Below are 20,027 nucleotides of genomic sequence, written 5' to 3'. Positions count from 1 at the left end.
TGTATTGAGAATAACTGCTTCATGGGCAAGTGGTAAAAACAAAATGAAACCCCTTAAATATTTACTGGTAGCAAAATGTCTTTTCAACCCGTGTGAGTGCATGCTTCATAAACACATTTGATCCATATTTAGTTTCAAATAAATGCTACTGATTCAGGGTAAATATTTATTGACTACAGAAAACACTTGACCTTGGTTGTGCACAAATGCTGGATGATTTGTGCACTGTTCATTGAGCATACATTATACGAATATTCAAGTGCTTATTTTGTATTTTGGATTTCTTCAGTGTTTGAGGCTTCTAATTCCAACATGTTGTAGTAGACAGAGGGCAATCCTAATCGGGTCAGCTCAAAAGAAAGTCCCATTTTATTAAGTGGGGCTTACTTCCGGAAAAGTATTTTTAGGATTGCAGCCTAAGAAGAGGTAATTTGGAATTTTTAGACCATCGAAAAGTAACTGATTTATTGGAGACGCTTTCCCAGTGAAAGTCAGAGCCAAGTGCTCAGAGAATGAGCCCCCCTTCTTATGAAAAGAAGAAATCGATGGCAGTTTTCTCTAGCCATTAGCAGAAGTTCAACTTCTGAAAGAAAAATAAGAGCTTTGGTTCTAGGGTTTATAATGGCTGGATTTGGCAGAGTTGGCCACATTGTTTTCCATGGTTTCATTTTGACTGTAAACAGTAATGTAGTACCGATATGTCTCTGATTTGCAATTTCCCCATTTTGAAGCAGGTGTTTAAAAAAATTACAGTTTTGTATAGGCTTCCAGCAGAAATAAGGGCTACTGAAATTGGTGGTCCTTAAACATCTAATGTGCTATCCTGTGCAGCATAACTCCTGTCTAAACCCACTGAAATCAGTAGGTTTAGTCTGGAGTAACTCTCCATTGGATTGTACTGTAAATGTGTATTTTAGTCCTATTAGCTTGAATGGAATTTAGTTCTGGGTAACATTTACTGGATTTTGCACCCTGTATGGTAGATGAAATGCTTGACTTCTAGAATGTTTCTACGAGCTGTGAGCTTCTCTTGAAGGGAGCAAAAATTAATTTTTTCAGCTCATAATAGTTGTTGTAGTGTGGCATATTATGCACAGCCTATTGCTATAAACATTAAACGTTTACCAAGAAGTGACGGCAATAGAATTGTAATTAGATCCTTTTATGAACAGCTAAAGAGGAACTAGTTGTTTCCTTCTCTTTTAATTCACAAGTGGAACATGCATTTAGCCTAATTCATTCATTTATGTTTTAAAAATACAAAAAGTCCTGTTGCAGAGAGAGCTGCGGCTGACAACAAGTAGCTTTTACATTGTACTCTTATATTTCAGTTATTAAACCAAGCAAAATGTCTTTTCAACCCGTGTGAGTGCATTCTTCATAAACACATTCAGGGTAAATATTTATTGACTATAGAAAACACTTGAGCTTGGGTGTGCACAAATGCTGGATGATTTGTGCACTGTTCATTGAGTATACATTATATGAATGTACACAAATTCACTACACAAAGAAACAATGGCCACTAACCCTTTGAAAAGATAACAAATCATCAGTTATTCAGATCTGACTTGGGTCCTTATTGGAACTTGTGGGTTTCTTGTAAGGTACACAGCAGAAATAAAGAGGAAACTTCCCATTGGCTCTAGAGGGAGACTGCTGAATTTGCCTTGACTAGGGATTTTATTTTGCTTATTTTTAAATGCCTGTATTAGATATGTAAATATATACAATGCGAGGGTCCAAAGAACCAAGCAGCTAGCTCTTAGGGTTTTTAGCTCTTAGTGGGGAGAGGCTGTGGCTCAGTTTGCAGTGCAGGTTTAATCCCCGGCATCTCCAGTTAAAGGGACAAGGCAAGTAGGTGATGTGAAAGACCTCTACCTGAGTCCCTGGAGAGCCACTGCTGGTCTACTCAGTGACTTTGATGGACTAAGGGTCTGATTCAGTATAAGGCAGCTTCATGTGTTCAGGGGTCCAAATGTCAGCCTGTTTTTGAGTTGAGATGACTTTAGGTGCATTTAATACAGTTTTTTGTATTCCAGTCAAGATATATTCCAGCTGAATATGCAGTTTTTAAAGAAAATAAGGACACTTTTAATTCCTACTGAATTCACTGGGAGAGCGTTAAGCACATACTGCCCCACCCCATTGAAATTCAAATGCTTTACTTTGCTTAAAAACAGATTCATGTGGTTGCAGCCTGTGAAATTATCATGTTTTTTTAAATTGCTTTTGCTTCAGGAAAGGAGACAGAAAAAGCCAAAGATCGTTATGATAAAGCCACTATGAAACTCCACATGTTGCACAATCAATATGTATTGGCACTGAAAGGAGCACAACTGCACCAACATCAGTATTATGATACTACACTTCCTCTGTTCCTTGACTCCTTACAGAAGATGCAAGAAGAAATGATTAAAGCACTGTAAGACTCACTTTCCCCCTGTACTGTTCATCAGTGAAAGTATGCATATTTCTTTTCATTCATCAGTTGTCTTGTGTTAAATTCTAAGGGTTCTTTTCTGCTACATGATGAATCTTTGTTCATGGAAGGAACCCTTCTGTGAACAGGAGGGAGATCTCTTACTGCAGAACTACTTCTGCAGAAAGGAACTTTAGGATCCCACCCCCTTGTAAGAAAGAAGCAGCAGCACTCAGTAGTATATACTGGTATTCTTGTCGCCTAGTACTGTTTTACAGTGGTCATAAACTGGCATTAGTTGTTTAAATTACATGAAGGGATCAGATAGTTGTTGTCATTGTCTCTTTTGCAGCCTCATCCCATAAAGGGTCTCTTAAGGTAAATGGAACCGTATTGCGGATTTTTGAAAAGTGTAACATTCTAAAACTAGGGATTTTCTCTTCAAACAACTGCTGAAATATTAATATGTCTTGAAACAAATGCAGATGGCAATTTTCATCTTTGAAGTAAATGATTAAATTGGAACCCATATTTTGTCATTTGCAAAACCACTGACCCTGATCTCTCTCTCTCTCTCTGTGTGTGTGTGTGTGTGTGTGTGTGTGGGAGAGAGAGAGAAGCTTCACCTTTCTCATTTCAGCAACAGAGCACCATCATTTCTGTCTGCATAAAATGGGCCTTTGTGCCTTTTTCTATTCAGTTATTTGGATTTGCTTAGTTCTGTAGAAACAACTTTGTAACAGTAGCACTTCTCTTGGATTACAAAACTCGTTTAAATGGCCCAAATAACAAGAATAGATTCCCCCATATAATAGTTCAGCATTATATAGACTCTGATTAGCCTGCAAAATGTTGACTCTTCAGAATCAGCTTCCCAGTTGCTGGGACAAAAGAAGAGCCATGCCTAATTGGACCAAAGGCCCATCTAGTCCAGCATTCTGTTCACATAGTGGCCAACCAGCTGCCTCTTAGAAGCCCATGAGCAGGATAACTGCAACAGCATCCTCCCACCCTTGTTCCCCAGCACTTCATATAAAAATGCATACTGCATCTGGTACTGGAGAAGTAGATGTCACAATGGCTACTAGCCATGATGAATTAGTAGCCATTGATAGCCCTGTCGTCTATGAATTTGTCCACTTCCCTTTAAAAGCCTTCCAAGTTTGCTGCCTGTCCTTGTTTTATTAGTTGTATGAGAGTGGCATTGAATATGTAGTATGCAGCAGACCAAAGCTTTATATTCAGATAGGTTAAATTCACATGATAAAAGTGTATTGACAACCCCATATGCAACAAGTACCACACGGCATACAACTGAACTCTTTGGCTTTCACTTATCTTCTTGCTTAGCTTGAACCTACAGCATGTTCATCAAAGTCTGATTCTGATGAGTAGGATAGATTATACTAGATAAATGACTACCAGGGGGATGTATGGTGTTGCTCGTTCATCTTTTCCCTCTTCAGTACAACTGAAACAGAGCAGAGGAGGAGAGATGAGGTTGGTATTGTGATTTCACTTCTCTCTTACCCTTCATCTGTAATTTGAAAATGAGAGGAGGAGGAAAAGGGAGAAGTTACAGTAGCATGCTTCTCACAAACCTCTCCTTCCCAGTTCAAAAGAAAGGGAGGAATGGAAGAAAGGTAGCCTGTGCTGCTGAGTCATTCACTTTGCTTTCCTCCCTTTCCTGCTTTGGAATGATACGCAGGTGAAAATGAGAGAGATGTTGCTCTTCACAGTCTCCTCATACACAACATCTGTGTGTAATTGAGAGTTTTGAATGCGAAGCCTTAAATGCCCAACAAAGGGATTGAAGCAGAAAACTGAGACATCATTTTACTTTTTTCATAAACTTTATATAGTAAATTCTCCTGAATTTGCTTACATTGTTTTCTTCTCTCCCCCCCCCCAGAAAAGGGATTCTTGATGAATATAGTCAGATCACCAGTCTTGTAACAGAAGAAATAGTGAATGTCCATAAAGAGATCCAGACTTCTGTTGAACAGATAGATCCTGGTTCAGAGTACAATGGCTTCATAGAGGCTCACAGGTAAACTTCATATTTATTTTATTCCCCTCCTAAATCTGTAATCTGTTTTCAATATTAATGCTGTAACATAGCAAATAGTTTGTACAAGGGCCCTCTCATGCAACAGCAAGGCAATAATATGTGAAAATTGCCTACATTTGCCAAGAGGCAGTTAACACTCATGGCTTATCCTGTACAGTTGCTTTAGATATAGACACCTGCTTGGGTAGCTGAAGGTATGAACTATATTTCCTTTTTATCTATTAAGATAATGTAATCTTATTTCCTGTACATCTCTTTTGTATATTGTAGTCCTTTTACTTGCTATTAAAATGTTTTTAAAAGCTTTACTGCTGTGTAGCTGGTAAGGATTAGAAGTTCTCTACCAATATACAAGAGCCCCGTGGCGCAGAGTTGTAAGCTGCAGTACTGCAGTCCAAGCTCTGCTCACGACCTGAGTTCGATCCTGACAGAAGTTGGTTTCAGGTAGCCGGCTCAAGGTTGACTCAGCCTTCCATCCTTCAGAGGGAAGATGACTGGGGAAGGCACTGGAAAACCACCCCATAAACAAAGTCTGCAGGTAAATGTCGGGATGTGGCATCACCCCATGGGTCAGGAATGACCCGGTGCTTGCACAGGGGACCTTTACCTTACCAATAAACAAGACTTGTGTAAGGCAAGAAGTAGGGGTATATGGGAGGGGCTGCAGAATATTCCTGGGAGCCATTGGCTCATCATAGCATATATGTGAGTGTGTAAGGTTCCGTCAAGTTGCAGCTGACTTATGGCGACCTTCTATGGGGTTTTAAAGGCAAGAGACTAACTGATGTGGTTTGCCAGTGCCTTCCTCTGCATAGAAACCCTGGTATTCCTTGGTGCTTTCCCATCCAAATACTAACCAGGGCTTCTTAGCTTCTGAGATCTGATGAGATCGGGATATACCATGCTGCCTTCCCTCTATATTTAAATGAGCAGTTTTGGTAAAATCCTAGTGCAAGAGCAGATAGTGAAAGCTGAAGGGCTGTAGATAGGAGCAAGGTAGATAGGAGGAATATAAGAAGGGCAGTGGGCCATTATCAGCACACACCAGTTGCTCAATGAATATGTATCTGCAGAGCCTTGGAATTAGAGGATCTTCCTCATTATGTCCTGTCTTGTGATTTTTCTTTGATTCCTAGGGCCAAGTTTCTTGCAGCCATTTTAGCTAGGCTAGCCCAGCATTCAGTGGCAGACAAAATCATTTATCTCTTCTCTGATGGGGACCATCACCTATGTCACCTATATAACATAGGACCATCACCTATGTCACCTATATGAGCTCATTGTGTGCATTGGCAGCCAAGAATATTTGTACTAAATTCTCGCCTCGATGCAATCTATGTTATGCCCCTGTCCTGACAATTTTGAAACTGTTTTTAACCTTGCTGTGTTTTCTTTTATTGTTATATTTATTGGTGCCTGGGCAGTTGTTTTTGTTATACTGTTATGGCCTTTGGCCTTACACAGTAAATTTTACTTAGCTTACAAGAAGGGTAGAAAATAGATATGATATGAGCAGTGGCATGGCAGAAGCTTTTTGGTTAGCTCAGAAAGTATAGTATGAAGAGCCAGTGGCTGCAAGAATTGTTTAGCTCATCTTAAGGGGCTGGGTTAGGACTGCAGCTGTCCAGCCTGGTGTGGAAGGCTGTATATTCTGGCAACACTAAGGATGATGACTCATTATCTTCTACAGTCACAATTCCTAATAACTTTCTGCTTTAGCCTTTTGGCAGTAGCTTGTGTCTCGCCCCCGGCAATATCTAGAGAATGAGTCATCCTAATAACTCAAATTGAATCTTAAATCTTTGTTGTTGCATGGTCAAAAAGCAGCAGAAGGTGATGTTGTTTTGCTCAAGTGTAGATTCTTTTTCTTAAGATAGGTTGCATAGAGAAATACCTTGTACTTCTGATACTCAACTGTTTTGCATTTCTAAAGGACACCAGATGTTGCACAACAAGAAATAGAGTTTGATACATCTTTATTGGAAGAAAATGAAAATCTTCAAGCTAATGAAATTATGTGGAATAATTTGACAGCTGAAAGTTTGCAAGGCATGTAAGTAATTTAAATAGTCTTTTTTCTTTCTCCCTATGTGAACGTGCATTTTGAGAGACATATGTATTCCCAAATTCTGCAATTGGAATGATTTATCCAAGTGAAATAAATTTGCACAAAATTTTGTTTATAGTTTGTAAGGGATCTGGAGGTTTCTCCGTTGTTGGCAAGGAGCCAATACAGAGAATAATGGGCTGTAAGATCGGGGATGAAAGGCCAATGAGTTAGGAGAATAGGGAATAGTTGTTGCAGTAGAGGAAGGGAGAATTTTTTTGAGGCAGCAATACCACCTCCTGAACTTTGAGGCCTACATAAAAGCACTGAAATAGTATGATACCTGCGGATTAATTAATTCCTTGAACTTCCATGAATGTATACATGCACTGGAAAGCTGTGTGGTCATAATTTCTTAGTGGGTGCAAACAGTCAGACGTATAATCTGTGATCATGCTTAAAAAAGCAAGCAAAACTGAACCATTAAGGTTGTTAAATTCTGCCTTAAGTAGTATGCTTAATTGGTGAAGGTACAGAGTATGGGCAGACCAATTTGATACAACCTTGTATTACATGTTCCGTATGACTGGTTCTTTGTGCAGTGTGATTTTAAAAGTATAGTTCTGGCAATGCATTCTTAGGTTGTTAAAAAATTAAATTCGACCTGCTGACATTCAGACTAAATAGCTTGCGCCATCAGTACTGATTTCTCTTTCTCCCCCACCCTGGCAGCGTATCATTATCAATTTCAGGCTATGATAGATAAATGAGGAGCCTTTATAAAAGGTAAAGGTCCCCTGTGCAAGCACCAGGTCATTCCTGACCCATGGGGTGACGTCACATCTCGACGTTTCCAAGGCAGACTTTGTTTGCGGGGTGGTTTGCCAGTGCCTTCCCCAGTCATCTTCCCTTTACCCCCAGCAAGCTGGGTACTCATTTCACTGACCTCGGAAGGATGGAAGGCTGAGTCAACCTTGAGCTGGCTACCTGAAACTGGAGCCTTTAGAAGCTTTTAAAGGCTTCACAAATAATGGGAGGTACTTAGCTTATGTGTATATGAAGAAAGAAAATATGATAGTTAAAATTTCTCTGCTTAGTTATGTCTCCTTAGTGTGTGTGTGTTCTTAGCTGTATTAGTTTATCATATTGTAAATGGCTAATATATATTTGTTTGGCTTGTTGGGGATGAGGGTGGGCTCTAAATTTGAAAAATAAAAAAATATTATTGTAAGTATCTGCCAAAGCAGATGCTGATTAACTGATTAATTCTGAACAATTTTATTTCTGCCATTTTCATACTTTCCTCCATAACTCAATAAATTTATTGTAAGGGAAAATACCCTTTTGATACCCATGGTTACTAGCAAAGCATCACCATATTGCATTCATTTGGTGACATTTAGTTGATAATTATTCCCTTTGCTGTTTCCTGAATGGTTGCTGGTCTGTCTTCAGCTGTTGTGTTTAGTCTTAACATTTTTTTACTCCAATTTGGGATTTAGAAATAATTTTAAATCTGATAATTCTTTTATAACCTGTTCAAAAGATTACAGGATTATTTGCCTATTCTCAGTGATGGAGCAGTTTTACAAAAAAGAAAAAAATACACCAAAGCATGGCCATAACCGAATTATATACTGTGACAAAGAAGAGAGCATCCTGAGTACCAAGTGTCTCTTAGCATGACAATCCAACAGTTTCTCACAGGAAAAGAAAATAACACATCTGTATTTGTCTAAGCCCTGACCTGGATGGCCCAGGCTAGCCTGATCTCGTCAGATCTCAGAAGCTAAGCAGGGTCAGACCTGGTTAGTATTTGGATGGGAGACCACCAAGGAAGTCCAGCGTTGCTGTGCAGAAGAAGGCACTGGCAAACCACCTCTGTTAGTCTCTTGCCATGAAAACCCCAAAAAGGGGTCGCCATAAGTCGGCTGCGACTTGACGGCACTTTACACACACGCACACATTTGTCTAAAGAAATAGTTGCAAGTGGGGAGGAATATTGTAATAGTTTTAAGCAAGTGGGAACCCGCAAGGACTTGTGGGAGGCATCTCATTTCTTCCTCCCCCTGTATTTCTTCTTCCCCTTTCCTGAAAGCCCCCACACCCTCTCCTCTTTTCCTGCTTCCTTTTTAGGGTTGCCAGCTCCAGGTTGGGAAATTCCTGGAAATTTGGGGGTGGAGCCTTGAGAGGTGAGGTTTGGGGAAGGAAGCACCCTCAGCAGGGTATACAGTTCACCCTCCAAAGTAGCCATTTTCTCCAGGGGAACTGATGTCTGTCATCTGCAGATCAGTTGTAATTCCCCACCTGGAGGTTGGCAACCCAAGTTCCCCTGGTGGAAATAGCTGCTTTGGAGGGTGGAGTATATGGCATTATATTCCTCTGAGGTCTGTCCCCTCCTCAAACCCCTTTCCCCAGACTCCCCCCATCCAAATCTCCAGTTATTTCTTAACCTGGAGTTGGTAACCCTATCTACGTCTGACCCAGCAGCCAACCTATCTTTATCTGCACCACTGTCTCCAGATCCTCTCAAAGGCAGCTTCTACCTAGGAAACCTGTGGCCCAGTCTTGTGCTGGCCACTGGGCCAGGTCCACTTGCATGGCAAGGTACATTGAAGGACTTGTGGGGTAGCACCTCATTTCCCCCTCTATCCTGCTCCCCAAACCACTTCCTCTTTCCTCTTCCCCACCTCTTTCTCTTTCCAGCCGTTCACAAACCTACCTTTATCTACCTTCTAGTTTCAGCTATATATATTATTTATTTACTTCATTTTTACCCCTCCTTCTCAGTGAGAACCAACGCAGCTTACTTTATTCTCCTGGAATCATAGAGTTGGAAGGGGCCATACAGGCCATTTAGTCTGACCCCCTGCTCAGTGCAGGATTAGCCTAGAGCATCCCTGACATGTGTTTGTCCAGCCTCTGCTTAAAGACTGCCAGTGAGGAGGAGGTTACCACATCCCTAGGTAGCTGATTCTACTGTTGAACAACTTTTACTGTTAAAAAAAATCCTAATAGCCAGCTGGTACCTTTCCCCCTATAATGTAAACACATAACTGCGAGTCCTATCCTCTGCTGCCAGCAGGAACAGCTCCCTGCCCTCCTCTAAGTGACAGCCCTTCAGATACTTAAAGAGAGCAGTCATGTCCCCCCTCAACCTCCTCTTCTCCAGACTAAACATTCTCAAGTCCCTCAGCCTTTCCTCATAGTAAACTCTGTCTGCTGTGCATTATAACCATCTGTATGTTGGCGTATGTTAGAAAGCGTTGCAGCTCTACAGGCGAGTAAGTACAGAAGACTCAGCACGTAGTACAAAAGTGCTCTTTTATTCACAGTGACAGAATGCTCCGCTCGGTCATCAATCCTCCACAACCCACAACCCAATACATATATAACACACCTATATACATATCTGGCATAGTCTCTCAGCCAATCAACTGTTGGCTGCCTTGTCTCCAGGACTATCTAGCTCAGTCCAGTACAAGCCAGTTTTTCTGCTCAGTCATTGAGCTGTCATGTGACACCACCAATCACCTGGCTGTCACTTAGATCTTTTACATCTGCTTGCCATGTGCAGTCTCATGTTCCAACACTCCTCCTAGACTGACATTGCAAGCCCCAATTTGCTTCTAAACAGTTCAAACGTTTCTGTAGGCAAACATTTGGTAAAAACGTCAGCAATATTTACATTTGAAGCACAATGTTTCAGAACCATCAAACCATTGTTTACCGCTTCCCTGACATTTTGGTATCTTATTGTGATGTGTTTACTTCTTGTTCTTATACCTTGATATCCAGCCAGTTGCTGTGCTGCAGTATTATCACAGTAAACACTTACAGGCATTTCACAACCAAGATTTAGGTCTTTAGCCAGTTGACTCAGCCATTCCAGCTGAATCTCACTGTCGCTTAATGCAGAATATTCTGCCTCACATGTGCTGGTAGCTACATGAGTCTGTTTCAAAGACTTCCACATAACCAGTGCCCCATGTAGAAATAGCACATACCCAGTGGTAGACTTTCCTTCTTCTCTATCTCCCCAACTGGAGTCACTATACACTGTGATTGTTTCCTCTGCATCAGCCTTTAAACACAACCTGGCTGAAGCTGAGCCTTTTAAGTATCGCAGCACCCTTTTTGCTGCATTCCAGTCTTTCATGTATGGGCATGCACATTTCTGGCAAAGCAAATGTACTGCCATACAAATGTCTGGTCTTGTCCAACATGACAGATATAACAATGAACCCACCAACGATTGGTATTGATTTTTGTCATGGAATACCTTATCATCCACCTCTTTCACATACCCTGTTGTCATGGGAGTCTCAGTGCTTTTTGCTTCTGTCATTTTAAATTTTTCTAGGAGCTGTTCAATCTTTTTCTCCTGGCACAACTCAAAATATCCTTCTGGGTTCCTGGTAATTTCTACCCCCAGATAATTTTGAATGTCACCAAGATGCTTCATTTTAAACAGTTTTCCAGTTGCCTCCTTAAACCAGTTTAGTTGTTCCTTTGTATGACACAACAAACAAAGATCATCGACATACAAAAATAAAACACAGTCAGAGCCCTTTACACATTTGGTAAACATACAAGGATCAGCAACACCTTGCTTAAACCCAAGATTTGCCAATGCTTCACTAATGCATTGGGACCATGCACGTGCACTCTGCTTTAATCCATACAGAGCCTTATGCAATTTTAGTACTCCCTGTTTACCCTTGCATTCAAACCCAGGGATCTGCTCCATATATATCTCTTCACTTATTGTTGCATTCAAATATGCAGTGGTGAAGTCAAAATGGTGCACTAACATGTTATCTCTGACAGCTTTACACAATGCAGCTCTTATAGTATCAGCCTTCACAGTGGGAGCAAATAATTCATCAAAGTCTTGCCCTTCAACTTGGGAATAACCCTTAGCCACAAGCCTGGCCTTACGGAGTATCTTCCCTTCTGGACACTGTTTGACTTTGTAAAGCCATCTGCACCCTATGGCTTTTCTCTGAGCTGGCAGTTTTGTTACAGAGAATACCTTATTCTCTTTCAGTGAATCAAAACTCAGTTTGCATGGCTTCTAGCCAGGCCTCCTTTTCCCTGCTTTCCAAAGCCATTACCTCCTGAAAACTCTTTGGTTCTTTGACCTGCACATGATTGACATCAGTGGTCTCAAAACCATACCTCTCTGGGGGAATTCCTTTAGTGCTCCTGCTTGACACCCTAGGAATCTGCCTCCCCTCTTCAGCCCTTGGTGATGAAGCCCTCTGAGGAGATCCCTCCTGCTTCACCCCAACTGCATCCTGTGAGAGATCTGTCAATGGTAGCCCAATTTCCTTTGGCTCCTCCTGTCCATGAATTCTGGCCCAGTTATTACCCTCACAAAAATTCGCAGCTCTGCTGTAGCTGAGAGAATTATGCTCATCAGCAAACCTGTATGATTTCATGCCAGACTGATACCCAAGGAAGGTTAGTTTCTTAGCTCTCGCTCCTCCTTTCCTTCTCTTGGATATTGGCACATCAACCCAGGCTTTTGTACCAAACACTCTGAGGTAACCTAAGCTAGGATCCCTCTGGTACAAAACCCTATAAGGTATGTCATTTATGGACCTGGTCCAGATCCTGTTGGAAACATAGGAGGCGGCCTTGATTGCTTCTGCCCAGTATGTCATTGGCAACCCTGCATCCTGCAACATGGAATACATTTTTGTTTGTAGCATTCCCCCATGTCGCTCAGCAACACCATTTTCTGCTGGCACCGCCACGTTGGCAACCCTGTGCCTCACACCCTGCACCTGCAACCATTTCTTAAACTCATTTGACATGAATTCTCCCCCAAAATCTGTTTGTAGAGAATCCAAGATACATTTAAGCTGTTTCTGTACTCTTTTGGCCCAATACTTAAATGTTTCAAACACCTGTGACTTCTTTTTCAAAGGATACACCCATGAGAATCTGGTGCAGTCATCCACCAGAATCAACGCGTAATGGTTACCTGAGTGACTCTCCCTGTAGGGGCCTATGACATCTGCATGCACTACCTTTAGTGCAGTGTCTGAGAGTCTCTCACTATGCTTAGCCACTGGGTAAGCCTTAGATTTGGAACTTTTGCATACCTCACAATCCAGGTAGTTCCCACACTCTTTAACTTTTTCCTTCCCCAGTAAGGCTAGTGTTTTCTTTATGGTCTCATAATTTGCATGAGCCAACCTTCTATGTAGCAGATGTATGCAATTGTCATGGGGGCTCTTATTAGTTATCATTTTTGCCTCCACATGCCTATTTTCTACCACATACACATTATTACACATTTTCCCTGTAAGAAGCACTTTCCCACCTTTGGATATCTTACAAGCCTTGTCTGTAAATGTTACAGTATATCCAGCCCTGTCAAGGGCACTTACACTTAACAAATTGTTCTCTAGTTCAGGGACACATAGCACCTTTTTAAATGTATAGTTCAAAGCTGGGAACCACACACTCCCCTCACGTGTCACCTCAGAATTCCTTCCATCAGCGAGGCTTACATGCGGCAAACTTGAGTCCCGTGTGTCTTTTAAAAGTTCCTGATGCCGGCAAATGGTCTGTGACGCACCAGAGTCTAAAATCCAGACACCGGCTGTGTCACTGTGCTCAGTCAGCACCAATGATGCCTTCTGACCGCTCACAAACTCACGTGACGACTGGTCCCTTCGGCTTTTCTTCCTTGCTTCTGGGCAGTCGCGCTTTAAGTGATTTGTTGCCTTGCAGATGTAGCAACGTCTGACCTTCAGAGCCACGTGTTGCTGTAAATCACCCGGCTTTCTCTGCTCCGCATTCCTCTCTCCGCCGGCAAACCTCTGCGTCTCCCGGCTTGGCAGGTTTCCCTCCGGCTTGGCAGGCTTCTCAGGATTTGTTGCAAGCAATCTCTTCTCGTGTTCCAAAATTCTGCCAATAACATATTGTAGAGTCAGCTTATCAATTTCAACCGACTCCAGAGCAGTAATTAACATATTATACTGCTCAGACAGAGAGCTCAGGAGTATATAAACTTTATCATCCTCCTGTAGAGACTTCCCCCTCTGTTCCAGCATTTGGAAACATTCAGTCAGTTCATTTATATGGTTTCTCACAGGAACTGACGGCAAGAGAAAAGTTCTGTACAAACGCCTCGTTATGGCTATCAAAGAGCCAGATGTTTTTTGTACGTAGACCTGAGATAATGAGTTCCAGGCTGCTTTCGCTTTCAAAGCTCCCGTCACATGGACAAGCTGGTCGTCAGCCACGTGCCTTCTCATCTTTCACCACGTCCTGCGGCGTCTCAGGATCCGGGGGGTTGGAGACATAAATCCACAGTGCCTCTCTTTTAAGGTAGTGTTGCATACGTAACGCCCACACATTGTAGTTGGTAGAAGTGAGCTTCTCCACAAGCAAGGACATTGCAGCTTGAGCCATAATTTCTCCCGCTCCCTGCTGCTCCTGCTCTGTGTCGCTCTCCTCCTCCGCCTCGGACGCACTGCTGCTGGCAGACCTGCTGGGCACCTCCTCTGCTCCGTCTGACTCAACCTCAGACATCCACTCGCCTTCTGCTCACTACAGCCCTTGTTCCACAGATAGTACCTCTGTTCAGAACCTCCAGGATGTAGCGCAGTTGAGCTGTTCTGGGCCCATAGCCCTGTTGGCGTATGTTAGAAAGCGTTGCAGCTCTACAGGCGAGTAAGTACAGAAGACTCAGCACGTAATACAAAAGTGCTCTTTTATTCACAGTGACAGAATGCTCCGCTTGGTCATCAATCCTCCACAACCCACAACCCAATACATATATAACACACCTATATACATATCTGGCATAGTCTCTCAGCCAATCAACTGTTGGCTGCCTTGTCTCCAGGACTATCTAGCTCAGTCCAGTACAAGCCAGTTTTTCTGCTCAGTCATTGAGCTGTCATGTGACACCACCAATCACCTGGCTGTCACTTAGATCTTTTACATCTGCTTGCCATGTGCAGTCTCATGTTCCAACTCCGCGAATTGCCCATTGAAAAGGTCATTCTGCAAAGTTTAAAATGTATTTATGACACAATTATAAATTGTCTGGACAATATTTATAAAATATCTCCTATTTGGTATCCCTAGAATTTATCAATCTTCTTTTCAACGTTAAGTGTTACTCTCTCCCCAACACAGTAAAATTGTTAAAGATGTCCCATGAGTTCAGTATATTGAGATGAAATGTTTATATGTAGGCCTTGTAGAGGAGTGGAATGAATATTTGTTGTTAGCAGACTCAGGTACCTGATTCCTAACTTGCTCTTTTTCTGGTCTTCCCCCAGGGCAATCAATTTTGTGATAGGCTGAAATCCAGCCCACAAAGGTTTTGCCAACATATTCAGGGGCTTAAGAAACTGTATTTCTAGAATTTCTGCCAGTTATGCTACTGTTTAAAGCATACAAGCCTTGCCAGACAATAAAGAGTAGTCCTGCAAGCTCTCTGTGCTGGGAGTATAGATGGAAAGAGGGGAAAACAGACCCAGACCCAACCTGTGCACCCTGCTTTCATAGTCCCCAACTCAACCATCATATCAAAGCAAATCCAATGACTTGTTAGCACGAATGGGCTACAAATTGTAGCTGTTTTCCTCATTTAAACTCCACCCTTCCTTCAAGGAACAAATGCAATAAACACACTAGTTTGAGAGTGAATTTAGACAGCTACAGGAGAAAATGAATTTTGAAAGGAGGAAGTGACCTCACAGGAAGGGGCAGGGTTTTGTTTGGGGAGGGGTGACCTAAAATTGACATCACATTAAGGTGGGCTTGGGTCTGTGACCCAGCAGTGATATCATGGGAAGAGGTGTGTTCAGGGATGTAACCTGGAAGTGACTTCACAAGACATGATAGCACGAAGTGACATCACATAATTGCTAAGTGCCGGCCTGAAAATTTCCAAATGTTTTCTGAGTTAGACTTGGCAACCTAGGCCAAGGCCATGAAGGGCTTTGTATGTGATTTCAGTACCTTGAACTGAGCCTGGTAATTGATGGGCAGCCAATGGAATGCCTGCAAAATGGAAGTGATATCATGTTTTGTTTTCTGGAAATGGTATTTGTTATTGATAATTATCTGTCATGAATGGCAGAACTAGAGGGAAATGGAGTCAAATAACTGAATGAATATAGTAAAGTAATCTGTTCTGTGCTACTCAACTTTGTTCAGGACTGAAAGATTATTCAGGTTTGTAAAGTAATGTACGATGAGGTATATATGTTTAAATTGTCTGGATGTGATGAGTCTCATCTTAGTGCAGTTGGTTGACCTAGTGAACTTTCAAGCCCTTTCATTTCTGTGAGATATCTTAAATGACATTTCTGTTACAGTTACCGTACAAACCACTTATTCTTGGACTGTAGTTTAGATTTATCAGCTTGAATCTGATAATCAAACATTTGCTGGTGACAGAATGTTTCAAACATGCAGTACTTTTTATTGAGTATTATTGGATTATTTTAGCTTTTACTGCTGCTGGAAAAAATACTGTTTCTAAATAACAGTTTTATTTTGTAGTAATTTAAATGCCCCAACTGCTGTAGATTAATTTACCTGTATATGAATGAATGTAATAAGGCTATGGACAAGAAGGCTTGAGCATTCCCTGTGTTAAAAGGAGAGTGCTTATATATCTTGTTCAACCTGGCATCTTATTATATCATTGTGAATGAAAAATGTGAGCTATATTACGAATATCATGTTCTAATCAGAACAAATTTCTATTTCTCTTTCAATATTAGCATATTAATGCTTCCTGGGAATGTAGTAGCGTTACTGTTCAAAGGTTCTTGCAGGTGACTTGATACTTTTAGGAACCTAGCATTTAAATAATGTAAGTGGGCATAGACAAAATTGGAAATAGCTCTATATTATAAGTTACTATCTCTTACATATTAGACTCTATTCAGAGAAATGGAAAAAGACATGCTAAATGTACTCAAAGCATATTTGTGATCAAGGCATATATAGATTCTTTCAATTGAAACCATAGGTTGAAAACTGTAGTAGAAGAACTGATTCAGACGCAGCAGACACTTCTAAACAAGGAGGAGCTTGTGTTGGAACTAGAAAAAAAGATTGAGGAATCTTCAAAGATCTGTGAAAGGAAATCGGAGTGAGTACTGGAAAGATGTTAAAGCTTGAAATTATACTATACCATGATTGCATTTGGTATGTGAAACCTGTAAGTGTCTGTATGTAAGCATGCCAAAATGGGGCCTTTTAACTTGTTATGCTTCTTGTTGAAATTCTCAGAATTTTATTAATTTGATAAGAACCAAAATAGGTTTTACCTTTGTGCATTTGTAATGATTGATAGAAAATAGTGCCTCTTGTTGGATGAATATACTGGAATTAAGAGGTGTACAGGTCAGACCACAGAAAACAGAATCAAAATATGCTGATGCCCCTGTCCCAAGTTGGTCATTAAAGGTAAAACTTCTGGGTGCTTGCAGTCACATCTGCTTTAAGCCTGTTAAGGGGAATTTGAGAACCCACTTTCCTTAGCTGTTTTACAAGCTTGCCTTTCACCAAGGGTGAAACCAGTCCTGTGCCAGAAACCTGCCTGTATCCTGGTAGTTATATCACTCTTCCTGTCTTTTTGTCCCTCACACATCCAATTAGTGACATCTACTATGTCATGTCTACTTTCTTTCCCTTTCCCAATGTAGTATCAGTACATACATGCTAACCCCTACCTTTAACTCTTCTGCATGGTGGTCATCAAACTTTCTGAACTCTTCTCCTTGTTCACTCTCCGTACTTTTCCATCTTTTATTACTAAGTACACACTTGAGCCAAAGTATTCTTATACTCCTGTCACAAGGAATCTCCACACCCCACCTGGAACAAATGTGCTGCTTGTATCCTATTCCGAAAGAGCTTCCCTTAGGTAGAATGGGTTAGCATGTTTTTCTAATTATTTAAACTTACACAGGAAAACACCAAACGAATACCAATATTTTTGTAACAGTTGTTCTACACAGTTGAAGTTTGTGTTACAAATAAAGATTTTGAGGTATTCTCTGACAGGCATTTGTGAGAAAAATACATTAAAGGTGTGTTCTACTGCATTGTTTTGACAAAAATGCTACCCACTTCTTTTCAGAGCTAACTTTGTTGTCTTCTTTTCAGTGTTGTGCTTCTACTCAGTCAGAAGCAGGCACTAGAAGAACTGAAGCAAACAGTTCAGCAATTGAGATGCACTGAAGTCAAGTTTGCTGCCCAGAAAGAACTTCTAGAACAAAAAGTTCAAGAAAATGATGGGAAAGAGCCCCCACCTGTTGTAAATTATGAGGAGGATGCCAGATCAGTCACTTCTATGGTAAATCCTATACTTATTATTCTATGTCATAAAGTTGTAGCATTATGGATTTGCGAACATTCGTGATTAATCCTGGATTATGTTACTTAATGCTGTGTTTTATTCCTTTGTTGAATATTGTCCCTTCTTATGGGTTGTTTGAAAATTGGTTAAAAATCATGGATGGTAGATTGTTCTGTAATGCCCTCTAATCACAAACTGTCTTCTGTCATCAGGGCACTAAAATGCGGCTACCCCCAGATGATGTCAGGGACTCCACAGGAACAAGGAAAAATACTAGTTTTTGAGTTAAAGTAATACCCCCTCATTCATGATTTGATAAGGACTGAGCTCATTCATTGTCTTTTAGCAAGCACTGAATATAGAAGGTAGTTGAGTGCCAGTTAGGAGGCAGGAAAAAAGATAAATAGGTGGGGACAGAGAAGTAGAAGAAGTGTGCCTTATTAAGCCCATACAAGTTTATGTCATCCAGAAATGGGGCCAATTTGAATTGGGTGAAGGGGGGTATGCATTGGTGGGATGTGCATTGGTAGAACATTGATTCCCCCCCCCCACCCTAATCCTCTTTTCCCAGTTCCACCCTAGCTAGATACTGTAAGTTTTAAGAATATCTGATTTAAAGTTAAGAGTTCAGGTAAGAGGATTAATTAGGTTTGAGGGAAAACATCATCTAATCGTACCCCCAGTGACTCCTTAAGCTCCAGAGGAACTAACAATGTAAAATACGTTGGAAATGGGACTAAAAATAAAGTCAGGGTGTGTCGCCTGTATGACATAAAAATGTGCTGAGATTTGAGGCTAGATGAGTGGCTTTTTCTTCAGTCCAAACCTCAGCAGTCAGAGCATTAAAGAGCATTAGCTCTGGTAACAACAAATGTAAACTTGTGTTGGCATACCCCTGATTACTAGGTGCAGGATTACAATACACAGAAGGTGTCTGCCTTCATTCCCTGTATGTTTGCTGCTGGCCAGGGACTGTTGGTCTACATGGTGAGTTAGGCTGTTAGCATGACAGTTATTTATTATTGTATTTGTCTCTGTAGCCGAGGGGTTTAATAGACTATGCAAAAAAGAGTATACAAGAGTTTAGCAAAACCTTTGGATACAGAATGAGTCTAAAACAGAAGGGTTAGCTTAGCTTTAATCATGGGGATGACCACAAGAGAAGACATTGCTTCTGTATTTTGTATTAAGTGGACTACAAGCCCAATAAGAGACTAACTGTCCATTCCTGGGTGGGGTGGGGTAGATCTGTGAAAATGGGGAAAATGCCCCCATTGAAAACAGCGGGGCTGCAACACCAAAAAAGGTGTCGTAGCCCTGCTGCAGCTGCGAGGGGTGTTCCCAGGCTGGAAGGGGTTAGAAAGTTGACTAAAGTCAGCTCTGCCTCTGGGAACACCCCCCATACCAGCACTGCAGGTCTCTTCTGGGATTTAGTTCCCAGAACGGTTGCGCCGGTGGGGGAGCCCCATGCAGCTCCACAGTGCCCAGGCACTGGTGGGAATGCCCCCATGCCAGTGTAAGTTCCCCTTCTACCGTGATGTGGGAACTTACGCTAGCGCAGGGTCACACTGCCCAAATGACTCCCTCCCCACCAACTCAGAAATGTGCTCTTAGTATCTGGCTAAGTTCATCTGAAGCAGACCTCTTTGAAAATATGTAAAACTGTGGAGTAAAACCAAGAGGGATTTGTAAAGTTGGTTAAAGCTACAAAATTTTCTGGTTCAGGAAAATGACTAGCATCAAGGTAATGATTGTGCCAAAAATTCTTTTATTCAAGAACCTCCCAATCCTAGTTGCTTACCCCATAGTAGAAAGAATGTTGGAAATGTGGGATAAGTTGAGACTTAAGCCCTTCACCATCTCCATTGTCATCCTTCATTTATATTTGTGATTTTAAAATTGAGATCATCATACATTTGGATAGAACCTGGCATTATTTGGCTGATAGCAGTATTTATATTTATTTATAATATTTTTCATTTATATTCATATTTATTTATAATATTTTTATTTATATTCTTATGTCTTTATATTTTTTGTTTAGAATATTTATGTATTATCGAATGCTCACAGAATTGTCACTACATTATCGATGAAGGCTGGTTGCAGTACTTTTCATTATATATTCACATTTTAG

The 20,027-nt window shown here is 41.1% G+C and overlaps 1 protein-coding gene across 1 annotated transcript in view; it reads left to right on the top strand.

Annotated features, from left to right (window-relative positions):
* Nucleotides 1–20,027, top strand: part of FER (FER tyrosine kinase) — a 176,119-nt gene that overhangs the window by 11,528 nt on the left and 144,564 nt on the right. Inside the window, exons 5-9 of the mRNA XM_056847980.1 lie at nt 2,242–2,425; nt 4,335–4,472; nt 6,427–6,546; nt 16,556–16,678; nt 17,698–17,887. Coding sequence (XP_056703958.1) covers nt 2,242–2,425; nt 4,335–4,472; nt 6,427–6,546; nt 16,556–16,678; nt 17,698–17,887 — 755 coding nt within the window. The remainder of the gene's footprint in view (nt 1–2,241; nt 2,426–4,334; nt 4,473–6,426; nt 6,547–16,555; nt 16,679–17,697; nt 17,888–20,027) is intronic.

This window comes from Euleptes europaea, chromosome 4, assembly GCF_029931775.1.
Source record: "Euleptes europaea isolate rEulEur1 chromosome 4, rEulEur1.hap1, whole genome shotgun sequence".
Lineage (NCBI taxonomy): Eukaryota > Metazoa > Chordata > Lepidosauria > Squamata > Sphaerodactylidae > Euleptes > Euleptes europaea.
This window is presented reverse-complemented; position numbering and strand designations above follow the sequence as displayed.